This window comes from Dermacentor silvarum, chromosome 10 (assembly GCF_013339745.2).
Source record: "Dermacentor silvarum isolate Dsil-2018 chromosome 10, BIME_Dsil_1.4, whole genome shotgun sequence".
Classification (NCBI taxonomy): Eukaryota; Metazoa; Arthropoda; class Arachnida; order Ixodida; family Ixodidae; genus Dermacentor; species Dermacentor silvarum.
Genome location: NC_051163.1, coordinates 60,258,041 through 60,273,725, shown reverse-complemented (window position 1 = coordinate 60,273,725; position 15,685 = coordinate 60,258,041). Strand labels below are relative to the sequence as shown.

Genomic DNA, 15,685 nt, shown 5'->3' with positions numbered 1-15,685 from the left:
TTTTGCTGAATCAATTATGGAGTAGGAAACATTACATTATATTGTAATTGCATACAAAACTTTATTTGCAGTTATCACGTTTTCCTAAAAACCGAAACTACGTACGTCATGCGTCAAATTCATATTTTCAGAAAATGTGGGGAATGTTAGGAGCAATTTACAAACAAAGTTTTAAGTGTTTAAGGGTTAAATGAAACATCCGCCTCCATTCCACCTTGTGAAAGTGGATGTACAGCGAAGCTGTTGCTGACGTCACGCACCACCAGCACAAGCGACGTACGTTACGTCACGCCCGCAAGCACGTGTCCGGAAGAGCTGCATGCATCCTCGTTGTTCTAGGCCCTCCGCCAAGCGCTAGTGAGTTATTGAACTCATTGAATTTCTCGCAGCAAAATGCGTCAGAAAATTCGTAACATACGACTTACGCACAACCTGCAGACATGATAGCATCAGACTGCTATTCGAGAATACGAGAAATCATAATTCTGTTACGCGCCAACTGAAGACACAAAGCCTTCCAGCTACCGTTTGTTTTTGAGTGAGAAAAACCACGCACGCGGACACGAAAAATCCTGACCAGCTAGAACCTAACAGCTTCGCAGCAAAAAGCCCGAAATAACCAACCTTATAGTTGATATTTTAGAAGCGATACTTTGCACCAATTGCAAGAGACGCACTGCAGATGTGAAATCTATGAAAGCCATATAGAGAGATTGATTGTGCTCCGCAGATTTCTCTATTACCTGGTTGATGACATGGTTATGATCCATCGTAGAATATCCCTTCCTGAAGCCAGCCTGTTCTCTTGGTTGGCTGAAGTCAAGTGTTGCCCTGATTTTATTTGAAATTACCTTGGTGAATATTTTATACAATACTGAGAGCAAGCTAATGGGTCTATATTTCTTCAATTCTTTAACGCTCCCTTCTTATGGATTAGTGTAGTGGTTGGCGTTCTTCCTGCTCTCTGGTACACTTGAAGTCGTGAGGCATTGCGTATAAAGGGCCGCAAGCTTTCAAGTAAGATATCTCCTCCATCCTAGATTAAATCTACTGTTATTCCATCTTCTCCAGCAGCTTTTCCCCTGGTCATGTCTTTCAAGGCCCTTCTAACTTCATCGATAGTTATAGAAGGGGCCTCTGTATTCTGTTCATCACTACTTCGAATGAAAGTAGCTTGTCTGCTCTGGGAACTGTACAAGTCAGTATAGATTTCTTTCGCTGCTTTTACTATGTCATCGAAATTGCTGATGATATTACCCTGCTTATCTTTCAGTGCATACATTTTTTCTTGTCCTATGCCTAGTTTTCTTCTTACTGATCTCATGCTGTGTCCATATTTTACTGCTTCCTCAATCTTTTTTTTACGCTATAATTACGGATATCCCTTGCTTTGTTCTTGTTGATCAGTTTTGACAGTTTCGCGAATTGTATTTGATCTCTCGAGTTGGACACTTTCATGTTTTGCTGTTTCTTTATTAGGTCCTTTGTTCCTTGGGAGAGCTTACCTACTGGTTGCCTTGGTGCGTTACATCCCACTTTCATTGCTGCTCCTGAGATCAACCTAGTTACGGTTTCATTCTTTACCTCTATGTTGTCTTTATTTTCCTGTTCTAAAGCTGCATATTTGTTTGCGAGCACCAGCCTGAATTTGTCTGCTTTTACCCTTACTGCGTCTAGGTTGGCCTGCTTCTTCATGACTAACTCTATGCTTTCTCTCTTCAAATTGAGAGAAATCCTAGACCTCGCTAACCTATGGTAACTGCACTTTACCCTACCTAGCACTTCTACATCCTGCACTATATATGCTGGGATCGGCAGAGAGTATGAAATCTATTTCATTCCTTGTTTTTCCATTTGGGCTTTTCCAGGTCCATTTCCTGTTGCTGCGTTTCCTGAAGAAGGAATTCATTATTCGGAGCCTATTCCTTTCCGCAAATTCTACCAACATCTCTCCTCTAATGTTCCTAGAATGGATGCCGTAGTTGTCATTTGCTTGCTCGCCAGCCTGCTTTTTCCCCACTTTTGCATTGAAGTCGCCCATGACAACAGTATACTGAGTTTTCACCTTTCTCATTGCTAATTCAACATCTTCATAAAACTGTTCTATTTCTTCCTCATCGTGACTGGAGGTACAAGCGTAGGCTTGTACTACCTTCATTCTATACCTCCTATTCAGCTTTATTACGACGACTGCTACCCTCTCATCAGTGTTGTAGAATTCATCAATGTTGCCCGCTATGTCCTTATGGACTAGAAATCTTACTCCGAATTCTCTCCTATCTGGAAGACCTCTGTAGCAGAGGACGTGGCCGTTAGTCAGCACTGTATAAGCCTCACCAGTTCTCTCACCTCACTAAGGCCAATAATATCGCAGTCAATACCTGATAATTCTTCAAATAGCCCTGCTAAGCTAACCTCACTCGATAGGGTGCGCGTGTTCAACGTTGCCAGGTTCAGTTATATAACTTTATCTACGCGCACGCTCAAAAGTGCCGAAATTTATTTAGGGGCTAAATAATGCACAGTGAACAACTTACACAACTCATTGTGGACGTGAAGCATATTACGGTTCTAAGTAAACGTCGGTGTATCCGTTGTTGCACGTTGCATCCAACAGAACAACAGAGAGAATCCGAAACATATTTTGTCAACAAATATGTGCCAAATTTTAGAAATTTTCACGTAGTGCCGATTAATTTTATTGCGGCTGAACGATTTGCAGCGCCATATTATACTCTAGTAATGTTAGAATGAAATCCTATGCTTTTTAACGCAAAGCGTGTAGCATACGATAACTACAGGTCTACTATTTCTAAATCTCTCCATGGACAAAGCCAATGAATCTCGGAAGCTTCGTTTGTAAACGAAGCCATATCTCTGATCAGAAAGGCTATATCACTGTAGACGGGTTAAGCATTCCTCCAAATTTTTATTTTCTTTCGTATAGAGGAAAAACATAATTATTAACAGATAAAATGAATGCCAAGTTCCAAGGCAGCCAAGGGAAAAAGAGACGATTCACTAGCAGCGAATATCCAGGCATGCACAAGCTATGGCTGTAATTATTCGACAATTGTGTGTGTTCAGAAAGGACAGTTAGACAGGGACCCAAACAATTTTTTATTTCAGCGAAGTTTTTATATGACAGCAAATCTCTCCACACAGCGGAACTGACCTTCTTTTTAGCGCGTACCTTTGTTTCAGCATAAAAAAACTTTCCTGAAACAACGTAGAAAATGCGGCCATGCAGTTGCATGTTCCGAATTTGAATGAGTCTAAAAAATAAATACATTTTCTATGATTTTATACTCTTTATGCCTACTTTACAGGACTCTGTTATTGAAAATAACATACATTCAATTTTCTGTTCAAGTCCATAATTGTCATGTATAAAGACTAGTGTGCGCGTGTCTGGTGCGGCGGAGGGCCAGTGACTCTAAAGGAAGAGAAGTAATGGTGGGATTCGGCGCGAGCTCGCAGAACGCCGAAAGAACCTCGGCCAACAGCCAGTCAAGAAGACACACGGTTTCTGGAAAAGGGAGCCGAAAAAGAGAAAAAAAAAGGTGTTTGTTGTCTTTTTTTTTTTGTAGAAGAGGCCGCTGTGGGCAGTGGAACAAACGAGGCTGTCGGGCTACAGGTCCGACCTTCAAGACTTCAGCGACAATCCGGCCTCTGTCCTACCTCCAGTGTGCGGTCTTCGCTGGTCCTGGTGACATGGGGGTCATCAGGACCAGCGAGGACCACAGCTTCAGCCCCATGTCACCAGGACCAGCCAGAACAGGGTCATTGAGAGAGCTGACAGTCCTGGTGGCATGGGGCTGAAGCGCCCACACCAGGACTGTCACCACTCTCCTCTCCTGCGACGCCTCGGCCGAGCTGCGGATAACTATCAAGAAGCATGCAGGCAGTGACTTACCCTCGCGCGACCAATGCCCTGCAGCTGCACCGACGCATGTGAAGCAATTGTGACCGGTCACGAACCTTATTGTTTTGTATAATTGTTTACTTGTGTGATAACATCGAGAGCAGCATAAGGTGTCTATTAGTCTTGGCATCTTGCCTAGTGGGTTTGTGTGTGTGACGACTTGTTTTAATTATAATGATACGACATGAGCCAGGCAAGGAGAAGATGAGGAGTATTTCGCAGAGACGCAGACGTCCAGGGACCTTACTTGCATCGGCAGCGCCGGCTAGTTTTACTACGGCGTTGGTGACGTAGAACGTCGCCATGGTGACGGTGAACGGCGTTGGCGACTGGTTGTTGTCGTCAGGCTTTGGCCTGAAGCTGACGAGCCACTCCTGTTATATTGACGGAAGGTATCCCTGGGTGGCAAGCTTGTGGTGCTTGCAACACCAGGCAGGGTCTGTCGACATAAATGTGGTCGTCATAAATGCCATGTTCAAAATTAAGCCAAGTCGACCGGTGGTGGGCCATATATTGTTGTCTGCCGGCTCCGGCGATCAAAAACGAGCAATGTGTCCGATGGCGCCAAAGCTGTAATAAACAGGCGATGCGCGACCGACGTTGTAGGCTTCAGAGTCAACTCTGAGATTCTGCGAATAATAAGCGCAATCTTCCGAATGCCGATTCGTGGTGGCAGCTCTACGAGTCTTTTGATCGTGCGTCATGTCGTCGGGAAAAGAACGTCGGTGCTGTCGCAGCTGATTGACTCTACATCCTGCAGTGCCTGGCATGGTAGACGATGAGGGATACAGCAGATGCATGCTCTTGAGGTTGGTTGGGAGCACATCGAATCCGTGCGACATCCGCCCCTTTGGTACGTTGTTCAAGTTCTTCGCAGATAATTTGCCTTACAGTTGCCGCAAGGTCAAATTGAAAATTGTAGTTGTCGTCAACGCTTGCGACCGTTGTAACATTCTCTATACTCCCGAACTTTGACGTGATACGGCGCAGCTTCAAGGCCTCAAATGTGCGGCAATGATTGATGATGTCGGAGATCGAGGCGAGACTCTCCTTCGGCAATACCTTTGAGAAGGTGTCCAACTTTGTCCTCTTTGGACATTCGAGGATTGACCGTTTTACATAGCTTCCGGATCACCTCTATGTACGTAGTACAGGTCTCACCTGCGACTTGAGTAGGCTAAAGCAATTTCTGCTCCGCCCGCTTTCGTTTCGTGACGAAATCTCCAAAGCACTCTGTGAGGTCAGTAGCGAAGCTGTCCCACGTTGTGAATGTATCTTCATAGTTCTCGAACCACACTAGCGCAGTGTATGTGAGTTCCTGTTTCGTTAATAGGCTTCGTTGTTTCTTTTCCCCACTGCGGATTCGCCTGAGAGGTGGCCAGAATAATTCGAACTATGCAACTGTAAATACACTGCCGGGCGTTAACCTAGGCAAACCAAACCATAGTAATAACCCAAACAAGAAATGGCAAACTTGGCTTGTGAACAACAAACAAATGGGCCATATTTGAAAGTTTGTTACAGTGTCTTGTTTACCGCGAGTTTCCTCCAATTGTTTTCTGGGTATACTTTGCTATACGTTAAACCCGCAAGAAATGTATATTTAATCTCTCTTACGCACCGATACTTTCATTCTAGCAGCAAATTTTTTTCACGCTTAAACATTTTTTTTTAATTCTGAAACAAAGATTAGCGGTTTAAATAAATAATCCTCTTCCCATATATATGCAGGGATATTCCTGTCACAAAAATTCGCTGAAATCAAAAACTAGTCGGAACCATCCGCTAACTGTTGTTATCTGAACACAGCCATCTTTTTCCTTCGGCAGTTCGAATAGAATTTTATGCTATAGCATCATACCGGTAATTCCCCAGCCTTCACCATTGGTGTCAACGAAACATAAAGTGGACCCATCTCGGAAGCAATGTAATCAAAGGTGCGGGTAAGCAGATTTTAATGCCGTTGCGTGATGTGTGTCTTCGGAAGGGTTTTAATGCGACATGTGACGCGGGCCGACACCTGACGTATAGTACACTCAAAGGCCTGGGTAGGCCGGTCCTGATCCTGATTACGCTATCGTATTTCAGTCCCTCAAGTGTGGCACGATGACCCATGAGCTTTAAAGACATTAAAATATAATTTCAAGTGCAGATTCACTACAGGAAATCATAAAAAGAAGCACAATAATTGCAAGGTACTGTAGACCGCTTCAATATAACACGAAAAATTTGGAATCATATTGGCGTTAGGTCGCAATTCAGTCACAGTTCTGAATAAGACACTATGTCGCGGTAGAGGCAGTGGCTTGGAACGCAGAGAGCAAAATATGGTTTGACAGCTCCGAAATGATATGTGGGAAGCTTCACTTAATCCTTGGCAGAAGTCACATCGTCCCAGTGATATGCACGTTCCGGCTCGTCTGCTAATAACGACAATACGAAGTTTCACTTTTATCGAACTGATTTAATTGTTAAGAAATATTGAATATTTTTTACGTAATTGTCTATCTGCAAGGAATGGCCAAAGTTTCACTTTTACTGAAAGGATTTAATTATTATTGAGACAATGAACATTTGTTTACTTATTTGTCTATCGGGAAGATATGGCTCCTTGCTGAAAAGAATACACATTATTCACATCGACGTCATTGTAGTTTCTTTGCGAGCTGGATTAATCCAAATATAGAAGGTGTTCTTCAAATATAACGCTTAAACTTTTGCAGAGCTCAAAATAACGTCTCATTTCCGTTCCCTCGTCCGACAATCACTCGTTGCGCAAAATTCAGTGGGCTTTTCAAATAGCACCGAGCGAATCGGTCAACTTGTGGGAAGAAGTCCAGAGGCAAATGTCCTGCCTGGTACTTGCCAGAACTCCGTGCCCTGCCATTGCCGACCCTATCCTTAATTTCAGCCGGTATTTGCCTTGTATTTTTGAATGGCCATCACAGACAACAGCCACGTCTTATGGCGTTTGGCGCTTCTGTTTACCATCAAGGGCGTTTGGCGGCCGAGTTTGTAAACACGAAATCCGAGTCGCCCATAGCAGGCGAAAGCGTCAACAGTGCCTTCCCATGCTGCCGTGTAGGACGAGTCCCTCTCCACCAGCAGAGCCGACATCGTGAGGAAGTGCGGCGGCAGCTAGCAGCATCGTTAGCTGCTTGCGCAACGAAGGAGCAAGCTCGTATCCATCCGGGGACCAAAGATCACTCAGTTGCACCGGCGTCCAGCCAGCGAGCCCGGATATCAGCGAGCCGCGCCCCCAGCTCGAAGGAGGCCCAAGCATGCCGGCGTCGGTGTCCCCCGCCGCCGCCGCAGCGGCAGCGGCAGAGGCCGGTCAGCCGCACGCCGGCACGTATCTCAAACATCAGCAGCAGCAGCCGCCGCAGCAGCAGCAGCAGCAGCCAGAGCTGTATGAGCATCACCAGCAGCAGCCGTTGTGGGAGCGTGTGGACGAGGCGTGCGGTCGCCTGGCAACGACCATGAAGGGCCGCCGGTGTGTGCTCATCGTGCTGCTCGTGCTCATGCTCGCCGTCAGCCTAGCGCTCATTGGAGCGTTCGCCGTGCCGCGAAATCGGTGAGTGCGAGTATGTATATAGCGTGGTCCATTGTTACAGAGAACCAGGGCGTACGTGACTGCAATGCGATGCCTTATATTTGAGTTTTCTCTTCAGTAGAACACACGGCAAAAGTATTATACACTTTATAAACGTCTAGTCCACGTGGAACGAACGAAGGTCATGATACAACCGACTAGATGAACCTCTCTCCAGTAGAACATGCTTTGAAGGTATATAGGAATTATCAGCGCTGATGTACGGAGTCCACGTGGAACAAATGAGTTTATTGTACAACCGACTTCACCGTCTATACCGATCGCCCCGTCTTCGAATCCCATCTGGACTCTCCCGACGGGACGTAACCCTCTCCAGTCGTCTATGGCGATTGAAGTCTTCGCCTTCCGTAATGGGATGGCCGACAGTGCTGCATGTGATGACTATGGTCGCGAAAAAATTATCGAGTACATTCCACGTGACCGCCCTTACAGTGTACAAAAACGATCGGCCGTGTTTGCGCCAGTTCGTGTTGATGACCAATTACTTTCTGAACTGGCCGTTTCGGAAATGCCAACCTCGCCTGCAGAGGGTTTCAAAGCCGATGTTAAACTTCTCGAGGGCAACACACTTGTACAGACAGCTCTAGTACTGACTGAGACTAATTTGTGTTGAATGTTGTGCGCGTGTGTATATGAGCGGCGGGTCTCCCGTCCCCAGTGTAGGGTAGTAAACCGCATTTGCTGCCCTGGTTTCACTTGCCTGCCCTCCTCGTTTCTTACGCGCCTCTTGCTATCTCGGCATGGCAGTTTAGAGGTCTAATTAAAGCATACAAGCCCTCGCACGCTAGAAACGCTCTGCAAGATATGTGATGGGGCTCACCTGAATTAAAGCTACCGTGGCCCGTAATCCTGACTAGGTATTTTTGTGCGGGCACAAGCCTTAGTTCACTCGCGAAAGGCGCCTGGACTCCAGTTCTCAGGTTACGAATTTCAAGATAGCTCCTCTTCCCGAAATTCCTCCCCTACAATGTAAATATAGCTTGGTGAACAGTGAAGAAGTAGGCCTTCGGTATCAGCAAGTGAACTACAGACACAAATGTAAGGCAGCGGTGATTCCGAAGATGACAATAAGTACAACGTTGACTGATGGACTCGGTGAAATAGCGAACCAACGAGACCAGTCGTAACCAGGCTAACCTATGCCTACTAGCTGTGACCTGTCACCCATTTAGAGTTACCAAGCAAAAGCATCGCTATTTCATGGATTCTTGTAGTGGACTTCAGCTTAGCCAGTGCTTGTTGGTTTACAGTAAGGTGGAAAGCTGGTCGAGTTGGAATTACCTATTTCAAAGGGACACAAAACAGTAACACTAAATCAATTTATACTAGTAAAGCATCCTTTCTGAACTTATTTCATAGTCGCTTTATTTGGCAGTAAAAGGTTGATTACTGTGGAAACTACCGCTAAACTTGCTTATTTCTTTTTTTTTTCTTTTAAGCCGTTACCTCAGCGCCAGTGTAACGGTATCGTAACACATTTAAAAGTATTTTCTTTTGTTTGCCGTTCTGGCACAAGAAACGTTCTCAAAACTTGCTAGGTTTAATCTGTGCAGTATAGTGCTTCTCTGCCAATAAACAAACAACTACACGTACTTGAGTAGACGCTGTCAAAATCCGTGGCGTCGCGGGGAAGTGATGCGGAAATTTCAGGTTGTCACCAACATTTTTTGGTTAACCAACCCTACTGCCAATGTAACACTGGTCATCTTGCTCTTCCTTAAGCACGTTTACTAATACAGCTTAAATTTAAACTTAAAAAATGGCCCATATATCCGAAGTTGCAGAAACTCTACCGCAATTAAGCTTCTCGCACGTAAAGCGATGATACTCGGCAAGTATGAATGTTGGGAAACACTTGGAAGGTATTTTATTTTCATGCTAAAGGCCGTCTCGAAACAACGGATCCTGGCGTGATCGTGACGTCATGACAAAGAGTGAAATTTGCTGACGCCCTGCGCCAATAACGCAAAGCACGATGACGTCGCTCAGAAAAACATGACAATGCTGCGCACGTTCCTCCCGCCTGCTCTCGCGCGGGCAGCCACAGCAATCGCAGGAATGTAGCAAGCCATTCCTGCTATGTATCATGACGTCCTGACGCATCCACGTTCAATGTATAGAAGCCGAAACTGATTCGTAGAAACAACTGTATTGTCTAAGGGCGATTTTGACGCTTGGAAGTATTTCTGCTAGGATTTACATGGTTCGCATATTCGCTTAATGCCAAAAAAATGACAACTCAATAATGTCACGCCTGTGCACCTTCATTACACCTTCCTTAGTGTCCCCTTAAATTTGTAGACCATATATAATTACAAGTTGTGCGACTAAGCACCAGCTCCCTAACGCAAGCGGGGAGCAGCATCACAATTTGCCTTTCCATCAAGCTGAACCCCCCGTTCACCGGCCGATGCGAAACCACTACATTGTGCGCTCCAATTACAAACGGGTAGTATTTCTATCGCGGCGCCGTCGTGTGTAAATCAAACCTCTTCACATTGTTGGAGCTATTCGATATGCACTTGGACCGTGTTTATAAGCGGACGTTGCGATGAGACACCAGGTTTGCAAAGCAGAAATCAAAGGAATCGCAAGTCAGGCAGCATCGCTAAACTACGTCGACGTAACTCAACACCGACGCTGAACAACGTTTGTGATACGCCGACGTTTCCCTGTTTATTGCCCTTTGGGATAGCGCGCGCTAAATAATTCATAACGTGCACTAATCAATAAGTTGTCGCACAGTATTGAAGCTGCACCTCGTGCTTTTTCACATTATGTTTCCTCGCTCATTGGGATAGTGCCATATTCTGTATCTGATTTTAGACAGACGTGCATTACGCGAAAAGATGTGGTCCCCAACCTGTGTTGGCCGTTCTCGATTAGGCATATTCTTAAGCGTAGCAAGGGTCTCCAAATACTCCCGTCCCCCATCTTACGTCACTAGGGGACACTAAGTAAATTTTGAAAGAAAAGGACAGACAATGTGTATAGACCTGCAAATAGTAGCCGTCATCTATAAGAAGAAAAGTCTGAGAAGATAGGAGCGTAGAATCCGAAAACAAGCAAACTACTAGGGCTTTCAAAATTATTTGAGCGTCATATAGTTCGTAATAACTACAACACATAAACACCCAGATCATTCTATCCGGAGGTGTCGATGAAAGAGATAAAACACTAGCACAGCGAAGAGAAGTCAAAGTGATCCAACGAACAGTATTCTAGATTTCTTCAGTTGCACATAGCATATTGTCACGTGATTGTATATTGTAAACACGATTGTATAGTATAGTATATTGTAAAGTATAGTATGTATAAAGTATAAAGTATAGTATGTATAGTATAGTATATTGTAAACATGATTCCGCTTTCCTTAGTCTTTTTGTGTTTCGATATTTGTTTGAATAAGTTTAAGTTCAGTTTTCGACATTTCATTTTCCACATGTTCATTTCGCTATTTTTTTCACACTGAGATTCTTGATAAATCAAGGAGCGTAGCCATTCCTTCCAGCACAGCAACAGTTGTGTACTCGAACACGCAGCTTATATTGGTGAGATGGATGATGTGCAAGGCTTGCTACTGGGCTATTTGATTCATTGCATATAGTAAAATTAAAAGAGCGCAAAAAAGGACACGCACAAGACTGAACAACATGGTGTGCAGCCTATCGCACCCAGGGCTGTACGTTACTCTTGCCTGCTGTGTTGTGAATCAAATATGCAACACTCAGATTGTTGCGACGGGCTTCAAATAAGTAGAGCTCGGGCGAAGCAAGTGCGGGGAAGGTTTGCAAGGCTACGTCCGCCTGCAGCTAGCAACACTGTCTTCCTCCTCTTATTAGACTTGTACTATCTCGGCATAACTTTCTGAATGAGTGCCCATGGCAAGCTGCTAAAAATCAGGTTTTTCTTTCTGTCTCTCTGCTTTGATGTTCATTTGTGTAATCACTCAATCATGCAGTGACATGAACTGCAGCCGTGGCATTCACTAACGTTGTCATCCCAACCTTTATTATCCCGAATCTTTCAAGGCGACATGATGGCGATGAGGGCGCACTCTACCTGACTCCCCTCGTGGAAAGCAAGGGGGCGACCGAGGCCAGGCAACTCACCGTGGTGCCCATGTTCTCCAACAAGGACACGGGAGCTGAGGCCCACGCGGGCCTGGTCACCGTCAACGAGACACTTCAGAGCCACCTCTTCTTCCTGCATGTGCAGGCCAGGGTAAGAGGAGGGGATGGTCCCGTGTGCACGTCGACTCTGATGACGTATGAATGAAAAGCAAATGCACAGGCTAATCCCTCATTCCAAAAAATTTACCAAAACACGAATGTGAGATGAACATTCTGGGGAGCGGTGATTCCGTGGTAGCTCATAGGTCGTTTACAGATGCAAGCCAATATACAGTCACCGAAACGCACATACTTCGTCAATGTTTGTCACAGATGAAACATTCGCACTGCTTGCGATCGAATATTATCGTTGGAATGGTGCTAGACGTACCAGTATTCCCTAAGATCTAATATTTATCCTGACGTGATTATGAAATTTCATGAATCTAGAGATGTTTCATATATTGAAACCAATGTTAAATATATTGTGATGTGTGTGATTCCGATACATTAAAGTAGGATCTTGGAAGAAGTTATTTCTAGGAAGCTTTTAATCTGATTCGCTTCGACTATCGAAAACTGTAATTACACAGGAGAGAACAAGCTCCGGCAAGGTTTACTTTACACAGTAGTACAACACGTATAATAGGCATTCCCCCTTTGTATCTAAGAATTAAAATCTTATCACAAGTGTTCCACTACTTAGCCATGACTGTTGTTCTTCTGATATATATATATATATATATATATATATATATAGAGAGAGAGAGAGAGAGAGAGAGAGAGTGCGTGCGTGTGTGCGTGCGTGCGTGCGTGCGTGTGTGTGTGTGTGTGTGTGTGGTGTGTGTGTGTGTGTGTGTGTGTGTGTGTGGTGTGTGTGTGTGTGTGTGTGTGTGTGTGTGGTGTGTGCGTGTGCGTGTGCGTGTGCGTGTGCGTTAAAAAGGCACACAAATTATAAGACGAAACGCTACCACTGTGGGTTTTCCGGTATGAGATGCCTATAGATTGCGTATTGTTTTTTCTTCACTGCAGCTGTAATAGCAAGCTTTCTTAGGTGGCTCTCTAGTGGGCAAGGTTACCGCTTGAACAGATACAGTCAATGAAAGTAATGGCTGAGCTCTCATCCATGTTGCTTCTCCTGTTCTTGGCCGCCGAGCACATGAGCAGAAATGGTAGATTGTAATGTTCTATAAAACACACAGAGGGGCAAATGCTTTAGCAAATGCGTTCTTCGGGAAGCTCGTGAACAGCTCTTTCGGGTGTCTCATTCGTCGCGTTCCATGGAGGTGACGACAAAGACGAGTATAGCAGATTGCTAGCAAAGACATTGTGTTTTGAGGCCACAACATCATTGTGGCTTGTCTTTGTCGTGCCTCGTAAAGTACTGATTGACTGGATTAGAACGACTCGTTTAGAACACAGCATTGTTATTTTACTCTGTCAATGTTCTCTACATGTGGTTGCCAACTGTCAGATCATGTGGCGGTCAGATCAAGTGGTCAGATCATGTGGTCAGATCATGTCACGAATATGTAACTGCATTTACCCTACATAGTTGCTCACTACAGCTGTGCAGTATAGGCTAGATATAGGAATATGACACATTATACTATCTTCACGCGAAAAAACGATGACGTGGAACAAAGTGCTGGATAGTTTTCTAGTCTGGCAGTATTGATAGATTGTCATATTAGTAGATTGATGAAAATCAATAGAAACAAAATGACAGGCATTTTAGCTTCTGCCTCTCTCCTTCTTTCTCTGGCAGAAGAACCACATCGAAGCCCCCCTGCTGCTTTGGCTCCAAGGGGGTCCCGGAAGCTCCTCTCTGTTCGGTCACTTCCTCGAAAACGGGCCCGTCGCCATCGATGCCCACGGGAAGCTGTACCCGAGGGAGAGTACTATGTGCGAGTACGCGAACGTGATTTATCTGGACCAGCCCGTGGGAGCCGGGTTCAGCAGGACAGATGACATCAAGGGTTACCCGACGAGCCTGGAAGAGATTGCCCGGGACATCCACGGGTTCCTGGTGCAGTTCTTCCGGCTGTTCCCGGAGTACAAAGGGCGCGACTTCTACGTTGCTGGCGAATCCTACGGAGGTAAAACAGCTCAGGCTAACCCATTGTGACGTTCGACAAGTGCCAGTAATTAGTTTTAAACAGTTGTTTCATTTATTATTCTCATTTATTCATTTACGATGATCAGTCACATGAAACCCCTTAATTAGTTTTTAATTATTTATTAGCGAATGCGAAACACTTCGGCATCATTTTTCTACATAATCACCTTCACGCTTAATGGAAGTTTCCAGCGTTTGCAAAGTGTCTGAATTTCAGGGGAAAAAATTATTTGATTTCGCTGCGCAACCAGTCATGCCTCGCTAGTGTACCTCTTCCTCTCATAAAACGTTTCTTTAGTGTTTCCTTGAGCGGTGCAAACATTTGATAATCACTCGGGGCGAGACCTGGTGAGTAAACATAATGTAGCATGCACTCAAAGCGCCGGTCTTTAGTGGTCGCAACTGTCGCACGGACAGTATGAAAGCGGGTATTGTCATTATCTGGTGCCGCAACTCGATGTGCGTGACTCAAGCGACACGCATCTTACACCGACGTCACACCAACTGTGAATTGATTTCATTTTCTCCTCCATTGGTACAGCTGCTACTGTGGCAAACACGCTTTACCATACTTAGCTTTCATTCTCCGATAAGTTTCAGTGGGGCTCGCTTCTTCGCTTGTCAAACATCTGACAGCACAAGCTGTTCTTATTTGGTGCTTGTTTAAAGCGAGGCAGGCATTTTCAAATTCAGTCTGTATCGATCTTTCTTTACGCTGCACACTTCGGCCACCTACCGAACAGTTTTACGCTACTAGCAACAATTCTGCCTACTTGTAGCTCAGTGGCATATTTTTTATAACAAATTTAAAGTTTTTAATTGACTGGCCTTCATATTACAAACATGCATACACAGCATGGCTCCGATGTCAATAAAGCGACTATACCGCATCTTGACAATACTCACTCCTCCTAAACTACATAAGACAGTGGTAATTCAACTTTAACGCCAAAACATAATTCAAGCCTCGCACTATGCGTCAAACATACCTGCTGCGAGAAACATCACTTGCTTCAACATGAATTAATTGTCTCGGACACCACCTTCTATAGCATCGCATATTTCCTTTTGTTTCTGCACTAAGTCAAAATGAAGTTGAGTTATTTCTGTCATAAGTAATCGTAAGGGTGACTTTTATATGGTATAATTATCGATTATAATTAGCTGAACTTGGTGTCAATTGAGCGCAATAATGATTTTTTATCAATTTGTATTCTTTCATCAAGAATGCGCAACTTCTAGCGCCTGTAATAACAGTTTATGAAGAGCCACGACGATGACGCAGTCTATAGTTGCTTTTTTAGTCGAGTATTGAATAATGACACTTTTTGCGGAGCAGTTTGTTCTAGAGAAATGAGATGGCGCTTTCGGCGGCGCGCCGTACGTCGCCTCAGCGACCGCGCACGAATACGAAATCATTACCGCTTTACCTTGCTTCTGCTTTACATTGCTTCTGTGCGATCAGCTGTCGGAAATGCAACTGCGTTTTCGCTAACGCACTGTGCTCCATTCATGCTGATTTGAATCATGTGGATTGAAGACGTTTGCAGTAGTTGGCTGCAAAAATAGTGACTGGCATATTAAGGAATGTAATGAATGTGTGTGGCCAAGTTCGCGTACCGCTGCTGAAAGTGTCCGTACGTGTTTCCGGCACTTAGAGATGTACGGCTTTCCTTAAGGACACAGACGTTTGCTCATCGGCAAGCGTTGCATCGCTAACCTTCAGAGAGAGGCTTCAGCCCCGGTATGTCGGCAAGAGTGAGTACCGCCCCTTAAACAATGATAAAGGGAGTAGCGCCGCTTCCTGTCATAATAGGTATCTACACACATCTACCCAAACTGGCACGGAAACTTGCTTCAATATGAATCAGTTGTCTCGACACCACCTTCTATAACATCGCATATTGTCTTTTGTT

At 44.8% G+C, this 15,685-nt stretch overlaps 1 protein-coding gene across 3 annotated transcripts in view; it reads left to right on the top strand.

Annotated features, from left to right (window-relative positions):
• The window catches only part of LOC119465752 (venom serine carboxypeptidase), an 83,383-nt gene that overhangs the window by 17,598 nt on the left and 50,100 nt on the right, over window positions 1–15,685 (top strand). For all 3 annotated transcript variants that reach the window (XR_007463752.1, XM_049656860.1, XM_037726220.2), the window contains exons 2-4: window positions 7,011–7,499; window positions 11,570–11,762; window positions 13,419–13,749. Coding sequence is in view for 2 of the 3 variants with exons in the window: in XM_049656860.1 (XP_049512817.1) it covers window positions 7,207–7,499; window positions 11,570–11,762; window positions 13,419–13,749 (817 nt within the window). In the remaining variant the exon portion in view is untranslated. The remainder of the gene's footprint in view (window positions 1–7,010; window positions 7,500–11,569; window positions 11,763–13,418; window positions 13,750–15,685) is intronic.